The sequence below is a fragment of the Octopus bimaculoides genome, chromosome 1 (assembly GCF_046866305.1).
Source record: "Octopus bimaculoides isolate indiv1 chromosome 1, ASM4686630v1, whole genome shotgun sequence".
NCBI lineage: Eukaryota > Metazoa > Mollusca > Cephalopoda > Octopoda > Octopodidae > Octopus > Octopus bimaculoides.
The window spans coordinates 128,277,493-128,294,992 of NC_142928.1; the positions used below are offsets into that span (position 1 = coordinate 128,277,493).

The 17,500-nt window shown below is 32.6% G+C and overlaps 1 protein-coding gene across 4 annotated transcripts in view; it reads left to right on the top strand.

The window, feature by feature from the left end:
- Nucleotides 1-17,500, top strand: part of LOC106882199 (uncharacterized) — a 164,318-nt gene that overhangs the window by 86,771 nt on the left and 60,047 nt on the right. For all 4 annotated transcript variants that reach the window (XM_089357806.1, XM_089357812.1, XM_089357800.1 and 1 more), the window contains exon 2: nucleotides 1,675-1,890. In XM_089357806.1, coding sequence (XP_089213932.1) covers nucleotides 1,675-1,890 — 216 coding nt within the window. The remainder of the gene's footprint in view (nucleotides 1-1,674; nucleotides 1,891-17,500) is intronic.

Below are 17,500 nucleotides of genomic sequence, written 5' to 3' on the forward strand. Positions count from 1 at the left end.
TATATATATACGAGTTTTGACACGTAATACGGAACTAGTGCCAATGTTGCATTGTTTTAATCCCCAGAAATTACATGATGACCCTCCTGGTATGTGACAGTATTACCGTGTAAAATTTGATTTGATTTGGTTGAGCCGTTTGAGAATGCATTGGGAACAGACAGAGCCACAAAGGATTTATAGAGAGAGATTTAAAAAGTACGGAAGACCCTACATACAAAGTACTATGTCCATTTAGGTCCATTTACGCGGAAGCTCCGGGCAAAATTTTTAGTGCATGATCATCCTTGTGACATAAGTAATGTGTGTGTAAAGTTTGGTGAAACTCGGTTGAGAATTGTGGAAATGTATGCGTTCAGTGTTCCAAGCCAATTTAATCACCGTCGCTGGTGGACAGTGAAAATAAATAGACAAAATCCTTTCACTTTTACAAAAAGATTTAAAAAGTATGGAAGACCCTACAGCTGATTAATACAAATGAATAGGAATCATTTATCGTTGGTTTCCCATCGCTCTACAGGCCCCAATATCGACTTTGTAAAAATCTAAGTAGCCTATGTTCGGGGCTGGGATATGAAGTGGCTGTCTATAAAAGTTTAATGAAATCGGATGAAAGATGTAGAAGTTATTGAGGTACAATAAATTTTTGCACACACACACACACACACACACACACACACACACACACACACACACACACACACACACACTCAAACACAGAAAACTTCAATGTCATATATATATATTTATATATATATATATATATATATATATATATATAGAGAGAGAGAGAGAGAGAGGGGGGAGAAGGAGAGAGAGAGAGATATACCCCTCGAAACTGGATGACATTATCTAAGCGTTGTCCAAATCTAATATGAAGTAAATGAACCAATATCAATACAAGTAATCACCATAAGCCATGGACTCACAAACATTTTCAATAGCACGAGAATAAAGGACAACTCAGAATAAGAGATCCCAATACATAAAATATTCCCAAACAGGCATATAGAATATATTTATATATTCCCATTATCAGCTGCGAAACGGATGTCTCTAAACACCTGGGCAGTTCGGTAGTGTCAACTGCCAATATAAATTTAGATTAGCTCATCCTTTTTCGGTCAATTTAAAGAAATTGTCGCTTCAAATCGGAAAATAAATATCATTACGATATATATTATATACAGTTATTGTATAAATGTATATATATATATATATAAAATAAATATATATAATATATATCGTAGTGATATTTATTTTCCGATTTGAAGCGACAATTTTTTTTAAATAGACCGAAAAATAATGAGCTAACCTAAACTTAAGAGCTCGGTACCTTACATTACCATTAAACTCCATTATTACTACTTCAATATATTATTTTCTATGGCAGGAATGAGTTCAGTGAAAGATATTTCAAAGAATAGAAGAAAGTGATATCAATGATATTTTAAAATTTTCTGATTATATTGTATAACTGTTTCTATGGCCTAAGTGTAAACATCATGAACCGTATAATCATTATATTTGATATAGGATTAATACATATAATATATATATATATATATATATATATATATATATATATATATATATTATAAGTTAAGCTTACAAGTTATTATCTATCTATGTTGACCGACATATTTACATGTTTTTATTTTGTTCTTTTTCAAGGTCTGGGATGATGGTTTGAGTTCTGCTGCTGGAACATGGTCTTTAACTTGTGATTATAAAGAATACGATAAATATTTTGGACAAAACATGTACTACGATTCTGAGACAGATGATATGAAAGGTCTTGTCAAAACGGCTGTGAAAAAATGGAATGACGAGGCTGAGAAAGTGCTCAATCCGAAAGGAGCTTGTAAAGGCGATTGCAACAAAGCTCAGGTAAGTTTAATTTTCATTCATTTCCCTAAAGGGATATTAAAGGAAATTTCAAGATCCTAAATGAAAACTGTGAGTAAAGTTTTAACAAAGCTTTCAAGCCTGATATTTTTGAAGTTGAAATGTTTAAATCATAACAACCACTTGATACATTTCCTCCAGTTTTTTTTTATTATTTATGATTGGTATATTATTGATACAGTGGTGTAAGGTAGTATAACTTAACATAAAGGCATTGTATTTGTATGGGTATAACAGTTATAGTTGAGTGAAGACTAACATGCAAATTTTACAGAACACCAGAATGTTTAATTAGTTATAATAACACTCCTGTTGAATCATTAATTTTAATAATTAAAAACCATTGATTATGATATTTATGTATATATGTATGTATGTGTGTATATATATGTCCTTACATTTATATATATATATATATATATATATATATATATATATATATGTACGTACGTACGTATGGACGTATGTATGTATGTATGTATGTATGTATGTATGTATGTATACATTTACAATGCCTTTAGGTTTAATTGATCTTCCTTAAAAAACTAAACTCTATCGAGCCGGTGCAAATCCAGAAATGTTTGTAATATTAAACAGAAGAGAGATAAATCTCTCCTTGCTCAAGAAGCAACCCTGTGTTAAGTAAGTTTCGTCAGGGTAAGATAATTTTATAGTGCTAGAATGGAATATGTAGTTTCAACGTACGAGTCATTTTCCTTTACCTTTGCCACAAGGTCATTTCATAATCTTTATGTGCCACCTAAATTACTTTTCAAAATATGCAAGAAGCTATTAAATTACTTCATTCCTGATAGACGTATAAATGCTTTTAAAGAAGAAATTCTCGAATGAAATTTTAAAATGTTAATGCATCAAGTTATCGAATAGTAAACAGCAAGATCTCACAGGAACCGAAGAATAAATAGTTTTAATTCTCAGTTAAAGCCAGTTCGTGGTAGCTATACCACTAATGAAAAAGTCATAAAAGATGCAGGACCCTATTCTTTTTCGTTTAAAAAATATGATCACTTGTACTTAGAAAGAGAAAAGGCAATGATTTCATGTAAAAGAAACATTTCAGATAATTATTCAATACTTGATTTCTGTTTGGCATTTACTCTTTTACTAATTATAGCCTTCAGATTTTGGCTCAATAAATTCATTAGAAAAAATGAAATACTTGAAAGTGAAACGTAGTTCGTAATTTTATGATCGTTTTTATGTTTATTGGCTTGTTCAAACAGAACTGTCTGAAACTGAATTATTTAGTGTCAAAGAATCTGTAGGAATTGGAGTATCGCCTTCTCAAGTTGATCCATCTCTTACTCTCAAACACAATTATATGGAAAGTTAATTAAATATTCTACAAACTAGTCAACACCAAGAGAATGGCAAGGATTGAGGATTGAAATAGCTTAGTACCAGTGCTTTCGCAGGAGTTTCTTCTCTAAAATACAAACTACCGCAACAGATACTACACGACATACCGTGCAATGCTTCACAAGTTCCACAAGAGTTGATCTTGGCATGAGTTAAACTTAGATAGCATATAGATGAAGCAAACATCACAAGGAATTCTAACGACTCTCTATTAAGTCAGTGAAATCCTGCCTATTAGGTGTGAAATATATTAATCACTTAATCATTGCTCTTTTTTATAAAAACAAAAGCAGGTAAATTTATGAAAACATCAAAGGGAGGAAAAAAACCTACAACATGAGAATATCTGTTTGTATGATCTAGACAATCTAATCAGAAACAATCCTCTTTAAGTATTAGTAATTAAATATATGTTTCTAATAACAATTAATTAATTAATCTTCTAAAGAATTGGACTTGAATTGCTACTTTTTTTATTGTTGTTTCTCTTTGGGGAAACTTGTGCATCGTTATTGTTTGTCACTAGTCGGCCATTAGTCAGGCTGACTGATAATAAAAGCATTTTAGCTGTGATTAATTTGTCTTGCCTCTCAATGATGCCAAAAAGATCACACAATTTAATGTGCACCCGCAATAAAGAATGGATTGATGAAGGTTTAATTGTTAATTTTAGCAGATCGAGCGGCCATGTAACGACTTCATTTATAACAAAGTCGCCTTAACATCTCTCAATCCCAGTGTTGTATTTATTATCACTCCTTTACGCCACGTCATTTTCTCCTTATTGTTAATTAATAAACTGTTTAATTATGTAGTCATTAATAGCTGTATGATCTTAATATTTACGAAAGTAAACCTCTGAGATCTAAACTATAATTTAATAAAGTTCAACTCGGTTCTCTTTGCTATTATATCTTTTGTTTTGAAATAGAACGGCTATTAGTAACTGATTTAGCTTTGGAGGTTAATTTGTTTTTATAGCCAAGAAAAAAATTAGCTTGCTGCATGTGTTTATTATCTTTTTGTGAAAGATATCCACAAAAAAGTTCACTTACTACTAAATCATTCTCTCCTTCAGAAATCATTGTATCATAAAGGTCATTCTCTTTATTTGTGTATTTGTTTTAAAAAGCATTGTCTGATATTCTTTGAGTTTTCGCTTCTCTATTTTTGTATGGAAGAGCCTTTAAATATTCTCACTGATAGCACTAGTAACATTAAAAAAAATATCGTTGGTAAAAAGACAATAGCTTTAGTCCGTTTCAGTAAGTAGGACAGATTTCAAATTGTTTTGATATGAATAATTGTACTCTACTTAAACTAAAATACAAAACAAGATCTCTTGATCTGCTTGAAGCATTGTCATTTCTGTATATAAATACAAATGTAAAAAAAGTGGAGTTTCAACGGAATGTGACAAAACTAGCTTTATTCAATACTTCGACATTAAAATAAATATATTTTAGTATTCCAAACCCTGATCTTAAAATGAAATGTGAAATTGCCAGTAAAGTTTATTTGATAGAATATAAAGCGAATATCATAACAGTTTTACTATTGTTTACTGTTTCCTAAATATTAATTTTTTTCTGCTGAAGATTAAGAACAGGGAAAATATTTTTGATCAGAATTGTAACCTGAGACTTTTATTACTTAACTTAATATTCGTTAATCCACTTTTATGATAGCTCTCTAAGTATCCGCAAGTTCTGATAAACAAATAAAGACATTCCACGGACAAGTTTCGATCCTCAGTCGGAACACTCAACGATTTTACTCTATCCATTTTTTTAGTTCCACCAAATATTACAATTTTGAGAATTGTAAACGCTACATGACGAGAAAATTTCAATGATATCCCACAACTCATTAAAGATCATTTATCTGGGCCAGTAAAGTTTCAGAGTTATGAGAAGATGTAGATCCTCTTTGTAAGGATCTGTTACACTAATGTGTATTTCGCTTCTTTGTAATGTTTTAATTACATCTTCCCATATAAATAAGGAATACATATACATTGCAACCAGTTAGTTGTTTTATATACGCGAGATAAAGATGAAAGATTTCAGTAGTAGCCCCAAAACAACACAGTGCTTTACTAGATATCCAATTCATATATTAGCTAAAGTGTATATACTGTAAATCAACATCAGATAAAAAAAACTTTTAGCCTGAAGATAAAATATCTTCAGACAAAAGAGCAAAGTATTAGCCTTAAAAAAAAGATCAGAACTAAATGTCATGTTTTCCAACTTTCTTTGCTAGCATGTTGTAGTCTAAACAATAATAATACTCCTTAGTCGACATAAAATTCTTAATCCAAACATCAGTATAACAGGTATGACTCTATCCTCAAACTTAACGAAAATAAAGATAGTACTTGAAAATATCAAGCTTTATTAATTTCTATGATCAATACCATTTGTAGTTATGTAAACTTTATAAAGATCACTGGTTCAACAACTTCGTAAGCGCTATAATAAATCAGAACGCAAGAAATGCATGAACAGTACATTGCTACGTTGTCGCCGCAAACAATTCTCCGACTGTGTGTCTCTCTTCCAGTAAATCTACGACTGTATGCCTATGTATAAAATTATTGTTTTATTATTAAGGCACTGGGGAGCTTGCAGAATCGTTATCACGCCGGGCAAAATGCGTAGCGACATTTTGTCCATCTTTACGTTTTAAGTCAAATTCTGCCGAGATCGACTTTACCTTTCATCTTTTCGGGTTCGCTAAAATAAGTACAAATTGAATATTGTCGTCGTCGTAGTAATAGTAGTAACAGCAACATCTTTATCAAAATACACATATACTATTACAGTATACAAGATAGCGATATACTTTTACATTAAAAGTTATTTTCATTTCTCCTTAGCAGAAAAGACTTAAAGTACTCATTTAACTTTCAGTATTTATCTTGTATTTCCCTTACGCGGCGTGTATATATTTTTATACTTGTGTTATACACACACGCACATATATATGTGTGTGTGTGTGTGTGTGTGTGTGTGTGTGTGTGTGTGTGTGTGTGTGTGTGTGTGTGTGTGTGTGATTCTTTCAGTTTCCGTATACCAAATCCACTCACAAGGCTTTGGTCAGCCCGAGGCTATAGTAGAAGTCACTTGCCCAAGGTGCCACGCGGTAAGACTGAATTCGGAACCATGTGTTTGGGAAGCAAACTTCTTACTACACAGCTATGCCTGCTATAAGAAATCAGTTAATTTCATCTCAATTTCACGCATGCAAAGTTCAATTTAATTGGTGTTCACGATAACCAACATATTGCATTAAGATCCGTAGTACATGGTTAATTTTTGTAATCTACAGTATGCTAATTATTCAAGAATTTCTTTTATTATCGTATATAGATTTTAATCTGATATGTGTGCTTGTGTACACATGTACATTTGTATGTGTATTTCCCATTTATCAATGTACAGCCTCTGGCATGTTTAACTTTGATAGCAAAGTAGTTTCTTATCGCTATTTCGCTGTTTACTTACATACCTCGAAGGATTCAGCTATTATTTATCTATCACTGCCTTTGGCCTCTACATGCATTCCTTATCTTATTTGGAAATTTGCAGCTCTTTGCATATTTCTTCTCGGTAAATATCTTGTTGTCTTTTCTCATAATGCTGATAGTATGCCCCGACAACAGAATATTAGAAATTATGCCTAAATGCAATTTTGCTTTTGGTGATGTCTTATTGACAAAATGCTGCTCACAATTTTGGTATATTTACAATTATCCAGAATAAAATTGTGGGGCCTTCATTAATTTTGTCATATTTCTCCATTTACTTTTTAATAAAATGATTATTGTTTTGTTTATTCCTGTTAATATTTTGTAAATATTTTCTTTGTTTATAAAGCTGGATGCAAATATCTACTAAATAGCTTTAAGAGCTGGTACTTAGCTCCAGTTTTACAAGGTTAAGTAGGTAAAAGATAGTGTCCCCTAGTACAGATAACACGCCCAGAGGATCTGGTACATGAATTCATCTGAGAGCTAGATGAACAGAGACAATAAAGAATAGAGTGTCTTTCCCAGAAACACAACAAAATAATTACTGTAGATTTCACTCGCAGTTTTAAACAGTTGGTCCAAAACCTTATCCACTCGGTCATTTTATAATAGGGATTTTGATCCTTCTATATTAGAGTAATATTCATGAGACTGTGACTGTCGTTAGTTGCTATCCTTTGTAATTTTTAGTTGGTGAGAAGCTTGGAGTACTTTATTTATGAACGTTGCACTCATGTAAAATCTTAGAAATTTCTAGGTTAAGGATTGAAAGACGTGTCATTATGTCTGCTTAATTCACACTGTAGAAGTGCTTTCTCAGAAACCAGTATGTTATCCATCATTTCTGATTATGTACATATAAATACCCGAATTTAACTTCCAAAACCATACAGCTTCCAATTTGTTATCTCACGTCATCAGAAGTAATCTTCTCTTTGGCACTTTATGTCAGACAGTGCAATAAGTTTACATGGCATCTCAAAATTTTTCGATTATTTTCATACATCGAGTCTGGACATAATTTTCAATTCCAGCAACTTCAAAGGGACAGATGCAAGTCGATTGTCTCGAACTCAGTACTTGACTAGTACTTAATTTTCTCGACCAAGAATAGATGCAAGGCAAAAAGTCGACCTCGGGGGATTTGAACTCAGAAACTAAAGAGTTGGAAGAAATGCCGAAAAGCAACGTGTCCGACGCGCTAACGTTTCTATCAGCACACTATCTTCTCTAATTGGTTATATTAAAACCGAAACATATGCATTCATATGATTGTAATATTTTTTATCTACATTTAATTTACATAAAAAATCGCCATTTCATTGTGTAGTTAGAACTGACAATAAGCATCATTAAAATGCGAACCATTTTAAAAGGTGTTATTTCTTTTAGTGTTACATATATCTCTAAGCGTTCTCACTAAACTCATTCTCTGATGTTCTCTATCATTGATCAAATAACATAGTTTTTTACTTGATGTATGTAATATTATATTTCTATTTAGTCAATATATTGAAGAACACTGATATATATTTGTTTTGATTTGAGTATCTCATTTCTACTTGCTTCTTTATACTATACATCACCTGATTGTAATATTACAAATAAAGTGTTACATGTATGTCTCTTTAAGATAAGATAGGAAAGTACTTATTCGTTTTGTTTCGTAGATGTCGAATCATTAAGATTACTTTATGTTAGGTTAAGTTATTTTATTACATTGATTCACTGGTATTATTTAGTCATGCTTCCTATATTTTGTAGTGCCTCGCCTCCTAAGCTCATTGCTTAAATTTAGCTTCTAGCATTGGCTTAGTCATTCCGCGGAAAAGTTTTGCTAGTCTCATTTTTTAAATTTTATTTTACTATCACTACATGAGTTAACAGAATTGACGGAAGACCGAGAAAATGCTTTTGTATTATTTAGCTACATTGTTTTACAGTATGAGTTCAAATCCCACCGAATTCAACTTTTGTCTTTCATCTTTCCTGGGTCGATAAAATAAAGTACCCGTTAAGTATTGGAATTGATGAAATCAACTAACTCTCTCTCCACCAAACTGTTGGCCTCGAACATGAATTAGAAACAATTATAATTGTCCTAGATTGGCAGAATTCTTATCGCATTGGACAAGATACCTTTGAGTTCAAATCTTACTAAGGTCAAAAATTTGATGTATTTGTTTCTGCTACTGAAGCTAGAATCACCATCACTATAGAGGGCACAAGTTCTTCTCTTACTTCTGAAATAGTTTTGAACATTGCTATTTGTGAAGAATACGTGACAGATAAAATTATTAAAGATAAATACTTTTGTACTATGTTGTGGACCGCTACGGCAATCTGAATTCTTTCAGTTATAGGAACTGGACCAAAGTCTTTTTTCTCGTAACTTAATACGGTTAATATGTCTGTTCACTTCAATTTATAATAATAATAATAACAATAATAATAATAATAATAATAATAATAATAATAATAATAATAATAATAATAATGTCAATGTCAGCGAGGCGTATCAAAAAAGAGTGAAAATGGTGTTGAAATACAACCTGAATGCCAAAAATTTGATTACCGCAATGAATATCTGGGCAGTTGTGGTGGTCAGATATAGTGCGTCCATCCTCAAATGAACTAAGAAGGAAATATCAACACTGGATAGAAGGAAAGTTGATGACGCTGCATGGGGCGTTACATCCTAAAGCAAACGTAAACAGACTGTATATGAAAAGAAAGAATGGTGACAGAGGACTAATTAATATAGACTATTGTATAAGGAGTGAAAGGAGAACGCTTGCTGAATATTTGATAAATAGTGATGAAGACCTGCTGCAATATGCCGCGAAAGATATGGGTGTAAATGCAGATGAAATGATGGGCAAGGAAGAGTTTAACCAAAGAGCTGAGGAGACGAGAAAAGAAGACCTTCTTGAAATGAAAATGCATGAACAGTTTGAAAGGAATACACAAGACTTTAAGGATAATACAGCATCGTGGGCGTGGCTTGAGCGAGGTGATTGGAAGCGTACCACCGAAAGCCAGATCATTGCTGCACAAGACCAGGCTCTCGCTAGCAATTCAGTGAAGTATAACATCTATAAAACTTCTGAGAGCAACACTGAAGCTTCAACACACAATAAGGGAATCCTAAGAATTCAGTGAAAAACTATAAAGTCACCGCACAAACATCAAATCAAAACCAAACACAGAATAAAACTAAAATCCAAATATTACTGAAGACCACAGAATTCCCCATAGAATCATTCAAACAAATACCTGGTTACGATATAAATGTACCTTCGAACCCACGATTATAAACAACCTGAATAAAAGAAATACATATAGATAAATTTGATTTGACACTGAGGAAAATTATAGAAGACAACAATATATATGAACATGGCTCGATGTAAACACTTGCCCAAGCTACACACGAACAAACAGTTTCGTGAAAGAGTGAATAGATGTAATAGGATTTTGCCAGGAATTCCGTTCATGGAAATAAAGCACCCACATATCAACGGACAGAAATTTTTAATCAATTCAGTGGGAGTGGAAGTAGCGAAGGAAATGGGGTTTGTTTCAAATAAAGTGATGACCCCATCACCACCATACACACACAAGCAATCATGCATGCGTACACATGCCCCCATATACACACACACACATTCAGCCACACCCCTTCTCATAAAATGCAAAAGAGCCCTACTACATAAAATAGAATAAATAAAAGGAAGACATGTTCTTGCTTAGCGAACTGGAAAAAATGGAATCTACGCCGAAAAAGCGAAATGAAGCTCAATAACTGAAAAGCATATCAATAAAAAAAAGACAGCTTTGAAGTAAAAGTAAAGCATTTAGCGAATCATATCAGCAAAATCATGCAAGTGAATTTCTAATTTTTTTTTTTTTTTTTTCACAAGAATTTTAAAATTAGATACTAAAGTATTATACAGGGACATTAAAAAAGAACAATATTTGATGGATGATACTCTAACACCAACAGAAAAGCATTCACTACAAACAACACTACTAAATGATGATGATGATGATGATGATCATCATCATCATCATCATATATGAAAAACCGACAGAAAAGAGATGGTATAAGCAATCACCAAAAATATCTCAGAGAATGACAATGCGAACGTGTTCTGGGAAATGCCAACCTACGCAGACATGAGGTTCAAGGTTAACCATCCGGATATTGTTCTCAAAGACCAAAAGGAAAGGAAATTCCTCTCCTAATGTAAGTATCAGTCCCAACAGACGATAAAGTATCTCTAAAAGGAACAGACAATTATTCAAATAGAAAGATCTGGAAACAAAGTTGACACTAAAGTCGGGTTTAAAAACATAAGCAATCCCTATCCTAATAGTTGCCTTGGGAATGATTAAAACACTTGGAAACAAATATATGAAACAAATTCCAATGACTTACAAATGTGCACAACATACATAAAATAGCAATACTAGGCACAGCATATATACTATGTAAAGCACAGTGAATGCAATACAAAGCCAAAACACTGCACGTAGTAGTAGTAGTAGAAGAAGAAGAAGAAGAAGAAGAAGAAGAAGAAGAAGAAGAAGAGCAACAACAACAACAACAGTTGTTTCTAATGGAGCTACAAGGCCAGAAATTTGGGGATAGGAGATACCCACGATACGTGACTAATATAATGATAATAACTCTCATTGTAGGAATAAGGCCAGCGGTTTTGGGGGAAGGTGTTAGTCAATTACATTGACCCCAGTGCTCCACTTCGAAAGGATGAAGGGCAAAACTGACTTTTGCAGTATTTGAACTCAGAACGTAATGCCAGGAGAAATACCGCTAAACATTTCGTCCAACGTGCTAACGATTCTGCCAGCTCGTCGCCTTTACCAATGCCTTAGAAATAGAATAATTTTATGCATTGGCATAAAGTCGGAGATTTAGCACAAGGAATGCATATAGTCATAGATTTGCTTGGAGCGATAATATAGCAATGTAACGATCATGCATTTCCTGTTTTAATTAATTGAAAGAACTCCAAAATAGGAACAAAACTAAATATTGTTTTCGGTTTTAAAGGAAATCCACGAATACAAAACAAAAGCCTAAAAGACAGACAATTGAAAGGAGAAAGGTGAAAAAAACAAAAAATTGTAAGAAGAAGAAGAAGAAGAAATAAATTACTGAGCTTAAGGTGGAGGTACATAATGCCATTACAAAACAAAGACAAGACAATCCTCTAGATGACCAATAAAAAAAGAAGTCAACAGAATGGAAATAAACAAAAAATCACAACACTTGCTGAAAAGTGAAGAGTAGAAAGATGAGCCGGAAGGATTCTTGATTGGAACACATGATCAAAGCATTCCTACCAGAAACCACAAAAAGAATGCAATGCAGAAATAATGATATAAATGTTATTGGGGATGAATTCATTAGTAACGACAGAATATGGAAGTTTGGTGGGGAAGCAATTAAATTGGCTGCCAAAAAATAGGCATGACAAAACTATATCTATGCAATTATTCCCAAATGGACAAAGCCCCTTGTAGCAGCAATGCCAAGCTAGGGATTTTTGGAAATTGGCCGTGATCCCCAGCCTAAACATTCTCCAGAAGAGAACGGATAGATAGATAGATAGATAGATAGATAGATAGATAGATAGATAGATAGATAGATAGATAGATAAGCAGATTCAAACAACTAAACATTCTAGGTGTATTTTGTTATCTAATTTATCAGATGACAATATAGAAAGATGTAACTAAAACTTCTCTATTTCTGGAATCTGTTCTTTTTTTATATAAACTACATTAAGTGATAATATTAACAAGTTGCTCTTTTATTTAAGAAATGTAAAGATCTCTGCAGTACAGAGATCCGTATTAACAGCTTTCTGACTTTTGATTTACATTTGTTAAAATTTTATTTTTATGAGTCATTAAAACGTACATTCAGCATTCTCTTCTTTTCTCTTCAAACTATATATGTAATAGCGTGATCACATTTTCGAGTATCACTGTAACGATATTTTGTTCGTAGTCATAATTCAGGACATTTTGCTTTCATTTTAAAACTTAACTTAAAGCGCAATCAACGGAAACAACATATTAGTAAGAAATATGAAAATAAAATTCTTAAATGATCGAACTAGTCAAAACTTAAGGATGTTAGGAACTAAAATTTGAATAATTAAATACATATTATATAGAAGGATACTGGATAAATTTTCAAAACGTGACTCCTGTACAAGAAACTTGGCTTTGTGTTCAACCAACTGAAAATAGTCTAGAAGAAACCTCCACTCTTGACGACAGTTAGACAAATCCAGTTTTTCTACTCAAGGATAAATTGCATTGTTTCAGTTTCTTTAATTTCTCTGATATAAAAATAAAAATTTACATAATATGAAGTAGCTTTGCCAACAATACTCCAATTTATAATTGGAGGATCCGTGATCCCGGAGTTTCTACATGAATAGAAATAGGAATACAGGTGAGGATTATAATGTCCTTGAAATCGATGGCAGTGAGCCTCATATAATTCTGTAGCATGTTGAATAACTTATGCCAAATATAACGCCTTTAGCAAAGCCAGATTCATTAGAAATCAATTGTTTCAATAATTGCAAGATGAGTTTTGAGGCTGTGGAGCTGTCTTCGATGGTGATGTGTGCTGATGAAAGTGATGTATAGACAAGAATAGTTATCCTTAACATTGTGTACATTGAAAATCTTGTGGAATTTATGTACTAGTGGGAGTGGTACTTTGCAAGAAATAGGATACTTCTGGATATGTCCATAGAAATATTTAAATTAGCGTGAACGGTAATCAGATTATTTTGTCATCCTCTATTTTAATTTATTAAAATATTCTTTGAATAAAATAGCTTTTCACTGAAGCTATTCCTGGCTCGCACTATGGTATAAGAAAGGTACTATCCTATCAGAAATTCCTCTGTCCAAGGATAATTTGAAGATTGTTCTGTTTGATTTGTCTGCAAGTATTTATTAGATGTTGCAAGTGTAAAGATGCTCACAATATGAAAGATGTCTTTTGTTGTTCAAGATATTTAGGAAGGTATTGGTTGTATGTAAATATCATGCCTCTTTAATTGGCTTGATTAAGTGGTATTCGAAATGCTCAAAACCTTTGATTTGACAGGAGCCGTTTTGCATTTTAAATTCTCTCTCTTGTTTGCAGACCTAAAGTTGGACTATTAGATAATAATGAAGGCAAACATTGTCCTTAGGGAATTTTCATCAGAGTAGCACGCTGATTCAAATGATTCGCAAAATCCTCAACTTCCTGTCACGCAAATTAGCCACCGTTGCTGAAAATATACTTCAGCCGCGTCGTCTCCTTTACGAAATAGTAGCCTAAAATATTTTCGACTACGTTACCTACTTTGATCTACTTTGCTAATCACCATTGCGAATGCTTTTAGAAGCGATTTGCGTTTAACATCTTCAGTCATAAAAGACATATGAAAGATCACATACGTATTTTCGTGTTATAAAACCTTGAATAATATACTGATTATTTATCAATAGTTTAGCATTAGATATAAAGCAATATAATGGGTGCTGTTTCCTTTCGTTTGTACATATAAACGTATAACTGTGTGTATGTAATGCATGTGTATATATATATGAATGTGTCTTTATAAATACCTATACAAACATATGTGTCTATGTGTGTTTGTTTAAATGTATAAGGGCCTTCAATGTATTTATTGATATTATTGCATAAATGCACGAAGAATGTAAATAACATCACAGAATTACAGACAGATTGCATTGATGTAGGTGTGGGTTGGTGTGAATCTGGTTTTATGTGTAAATATCAGTGAGCGTGTCTTTGTGTGCGTGTGTGGACCTATTTATGAAGCAATTGACATCATATCTGCTACTGCATAGCCAGTTCCATTCTCTATTCTATTTTAATTCCTCCCCGAATACAACCAATCTAGTATCTTACCAACCAGGACACAGTGACATTTGTAACTGAATACATGAAGTTTAGTAAATACATCAAATACATAAAAATTACACTAACCAAAGCATTAAATTTGTTATGTTTTTGCTCCACATTCCCTTTTGTGTCAATGTCATTAGTCGGCACATTACTAATGTGCCCAAATAACATCAGTTATGTAAATTTTTGACTTAAAGTCAGTCTGATGTATTTTCTCACATTAATTTTATTTATATAGTTTTCATTTATCGTAAACTGGTTGTTGTAAAAACTTTCCCTGAAAATAGTAATTTCTTGGTATAAATATTCTCCGGGTTTGGATGTTAACTATCATATTGTAAATTAATGAACCTCGACCATTTATATTGCATTTCTGCTACTTAGGGTGATTAAATGAAATATTCCCTGTACGTTCCTTCAACTAGGACAAGTGTGATGTCTGTGGCTGGGGCACTTGACAGAGCCTATGTTGAGATTTTAACTGCATATCCTTAAAACAACAGAGTGATAGCCTGCTGAAACTGATTTCTAATATTTCTGTAAGAAATGAAATGTCTCTTAAATTTATATGTAATATCAATAAATATGTTAACAATGTACAGTTCTAACATATTTGGTAATGGGCTAACTTGAAACAATTGTACAGTAAACAAAATTACTACTATGTTTCACTTTTCCAGCAAATGCTAAACACCATTTTGTCCTCTTTTGATCGCATCAGCTAAATAAAGCCTTCATTGTACGAGCCTAAGTAAAGACGAGAAAATCATACAGTGACAGTACAAGGTTGTTCATTTATTGGCATAGGAAAATAGAATTCTTTAGAGAACAGTCAATTCAAAGACACCATCTACATAAAAAAGACAATAGTTAAGTTAGTAAAGTACTTCGTGAAAGTAGCACTAAACATATTTCATGCAGAGAGCATTAAAAAGCTTACTAGAAATAAATATACTATGAGGAAAAGTCAATATTAGTGAATTACTAATATTATTTTCATTTTTTTACTAGTAACTGCGAAAGACGATTCCGAGTATGTTTTGATCTTATCCTGACCTCATCAGTGAAACATAGGACAAGTACTACAGAGAAATAATTAAACTCCTATTTAGCAGAGTCTGAGTAGTAAATTGCTTTCCTACTGTCAATAAACTGGTGTTGTGTTTTTAAGTGGTTAATAATTTTTGAGAAATGTATGGACTCATATAATCTCAAACCTCGCTCGAGAATCAATATTTTATGTATTTCTTTTTATAGTATTTCTACTATAAATATACAACCATTAAGGCCTCTATTAATATAATATAATGTAATATATTAACAAATATATATAACATATAGTACTTCCTCTCTGTTTCCCTCGTATCACAGATCGCTGCATCATATATAAACATCGTTCGCTGTTCATGGTGTCTGGTTTAAATGTAGTACGATACGATTACTCTGCTCCTTGCTTCACAGAATACATTTCCTTTGAGTTTCTGTTGGCTACCTTATATCTGCTTGCCAAAATATTTACACAGTATCGGATCCTATGTACAGTTGTAGTTTCGTTATAGTATAAATAGTAATGAATATATTCTAATTTAATGGGAGGACGGTTCATATATTTGTTTGTTGGGTTGTTTTTTTTAATAATAATGATAATGATAATAATAATAACGGTAGTGGTGGTAGTGGGGTGATAATAATTACGCTGATGTGAATAATAAGAATAAGAATACTTTGAAATGTAGGCGGAAACGTATCAGATACTTTACATATGTACCTCCCTTGAGGCCAAATAATGTTAAACAACATCCCTTCCTTAATCTAAAGGAGGAATAAGTGACCCAGCTGATTAAACGTGTTTTAAAGACCACCTGTTACCACTTCTACTCTTAATCTATTTTCAAGTTAGCTTTCTTTTTGAAAGAAATATGTACCAATAATTATTTTCATCAAAGATGAAATAACTGAGCTGTTAAAGTATTGCACTACAATCATACGGACCGTGAATTATTGCTGTTGATTTTATTGCTGCTACCACTTCTATTGGTATTGTTGTTGTTTAACTCCAAGCTATGACCATTTTTTTATAAACATACGTTCTCTGCGGTGTTCTTCTTTAACAGTAGGATGTGCAGCTCTTATTTCTAACATTTCTAACAAGCCAAGTGACTGCAGAGAGGCCTCTTTCATTGGCTCCTGTTGCTGCTGATAGTATTCTGTCTTAACGTGTTTCAGTTCACCAAGAAAAATATCAGATCTTATGGGAATGCTTCTAGCTACAGACATACACCATATATAATATATTCATATCGCATATACTTATGAAATACATACGTAAACACCGAAATATGGATTACCTGCTATTCGCATAGAGGTCAATCATTTTATGTTAAAGAGCTGACTGGATAAGGCATATGAATATAAATTAGGAATGTCTGAATTTATATCTGCAGCGGGCGTTGCAGTGTGTTTCTAAACCCGTAATTTTATTCCAAGTGAGTAGATTTCTAGCAGAGAAAATTCTATACCTTCATTGTACTGTTAAAGCAGCTGAACAAACATAAAGTTAAAGCATATACCTGAAATGACCATCAGAACAGAAGATTATGGAGATTATATGTGAAATTCTAAAAAAATGAAGAATTTATTGCTAAGTAAATAAAAGATGTCCCAAAAAGATCTGATGCCAACGCCAACATTTCTATATGGTC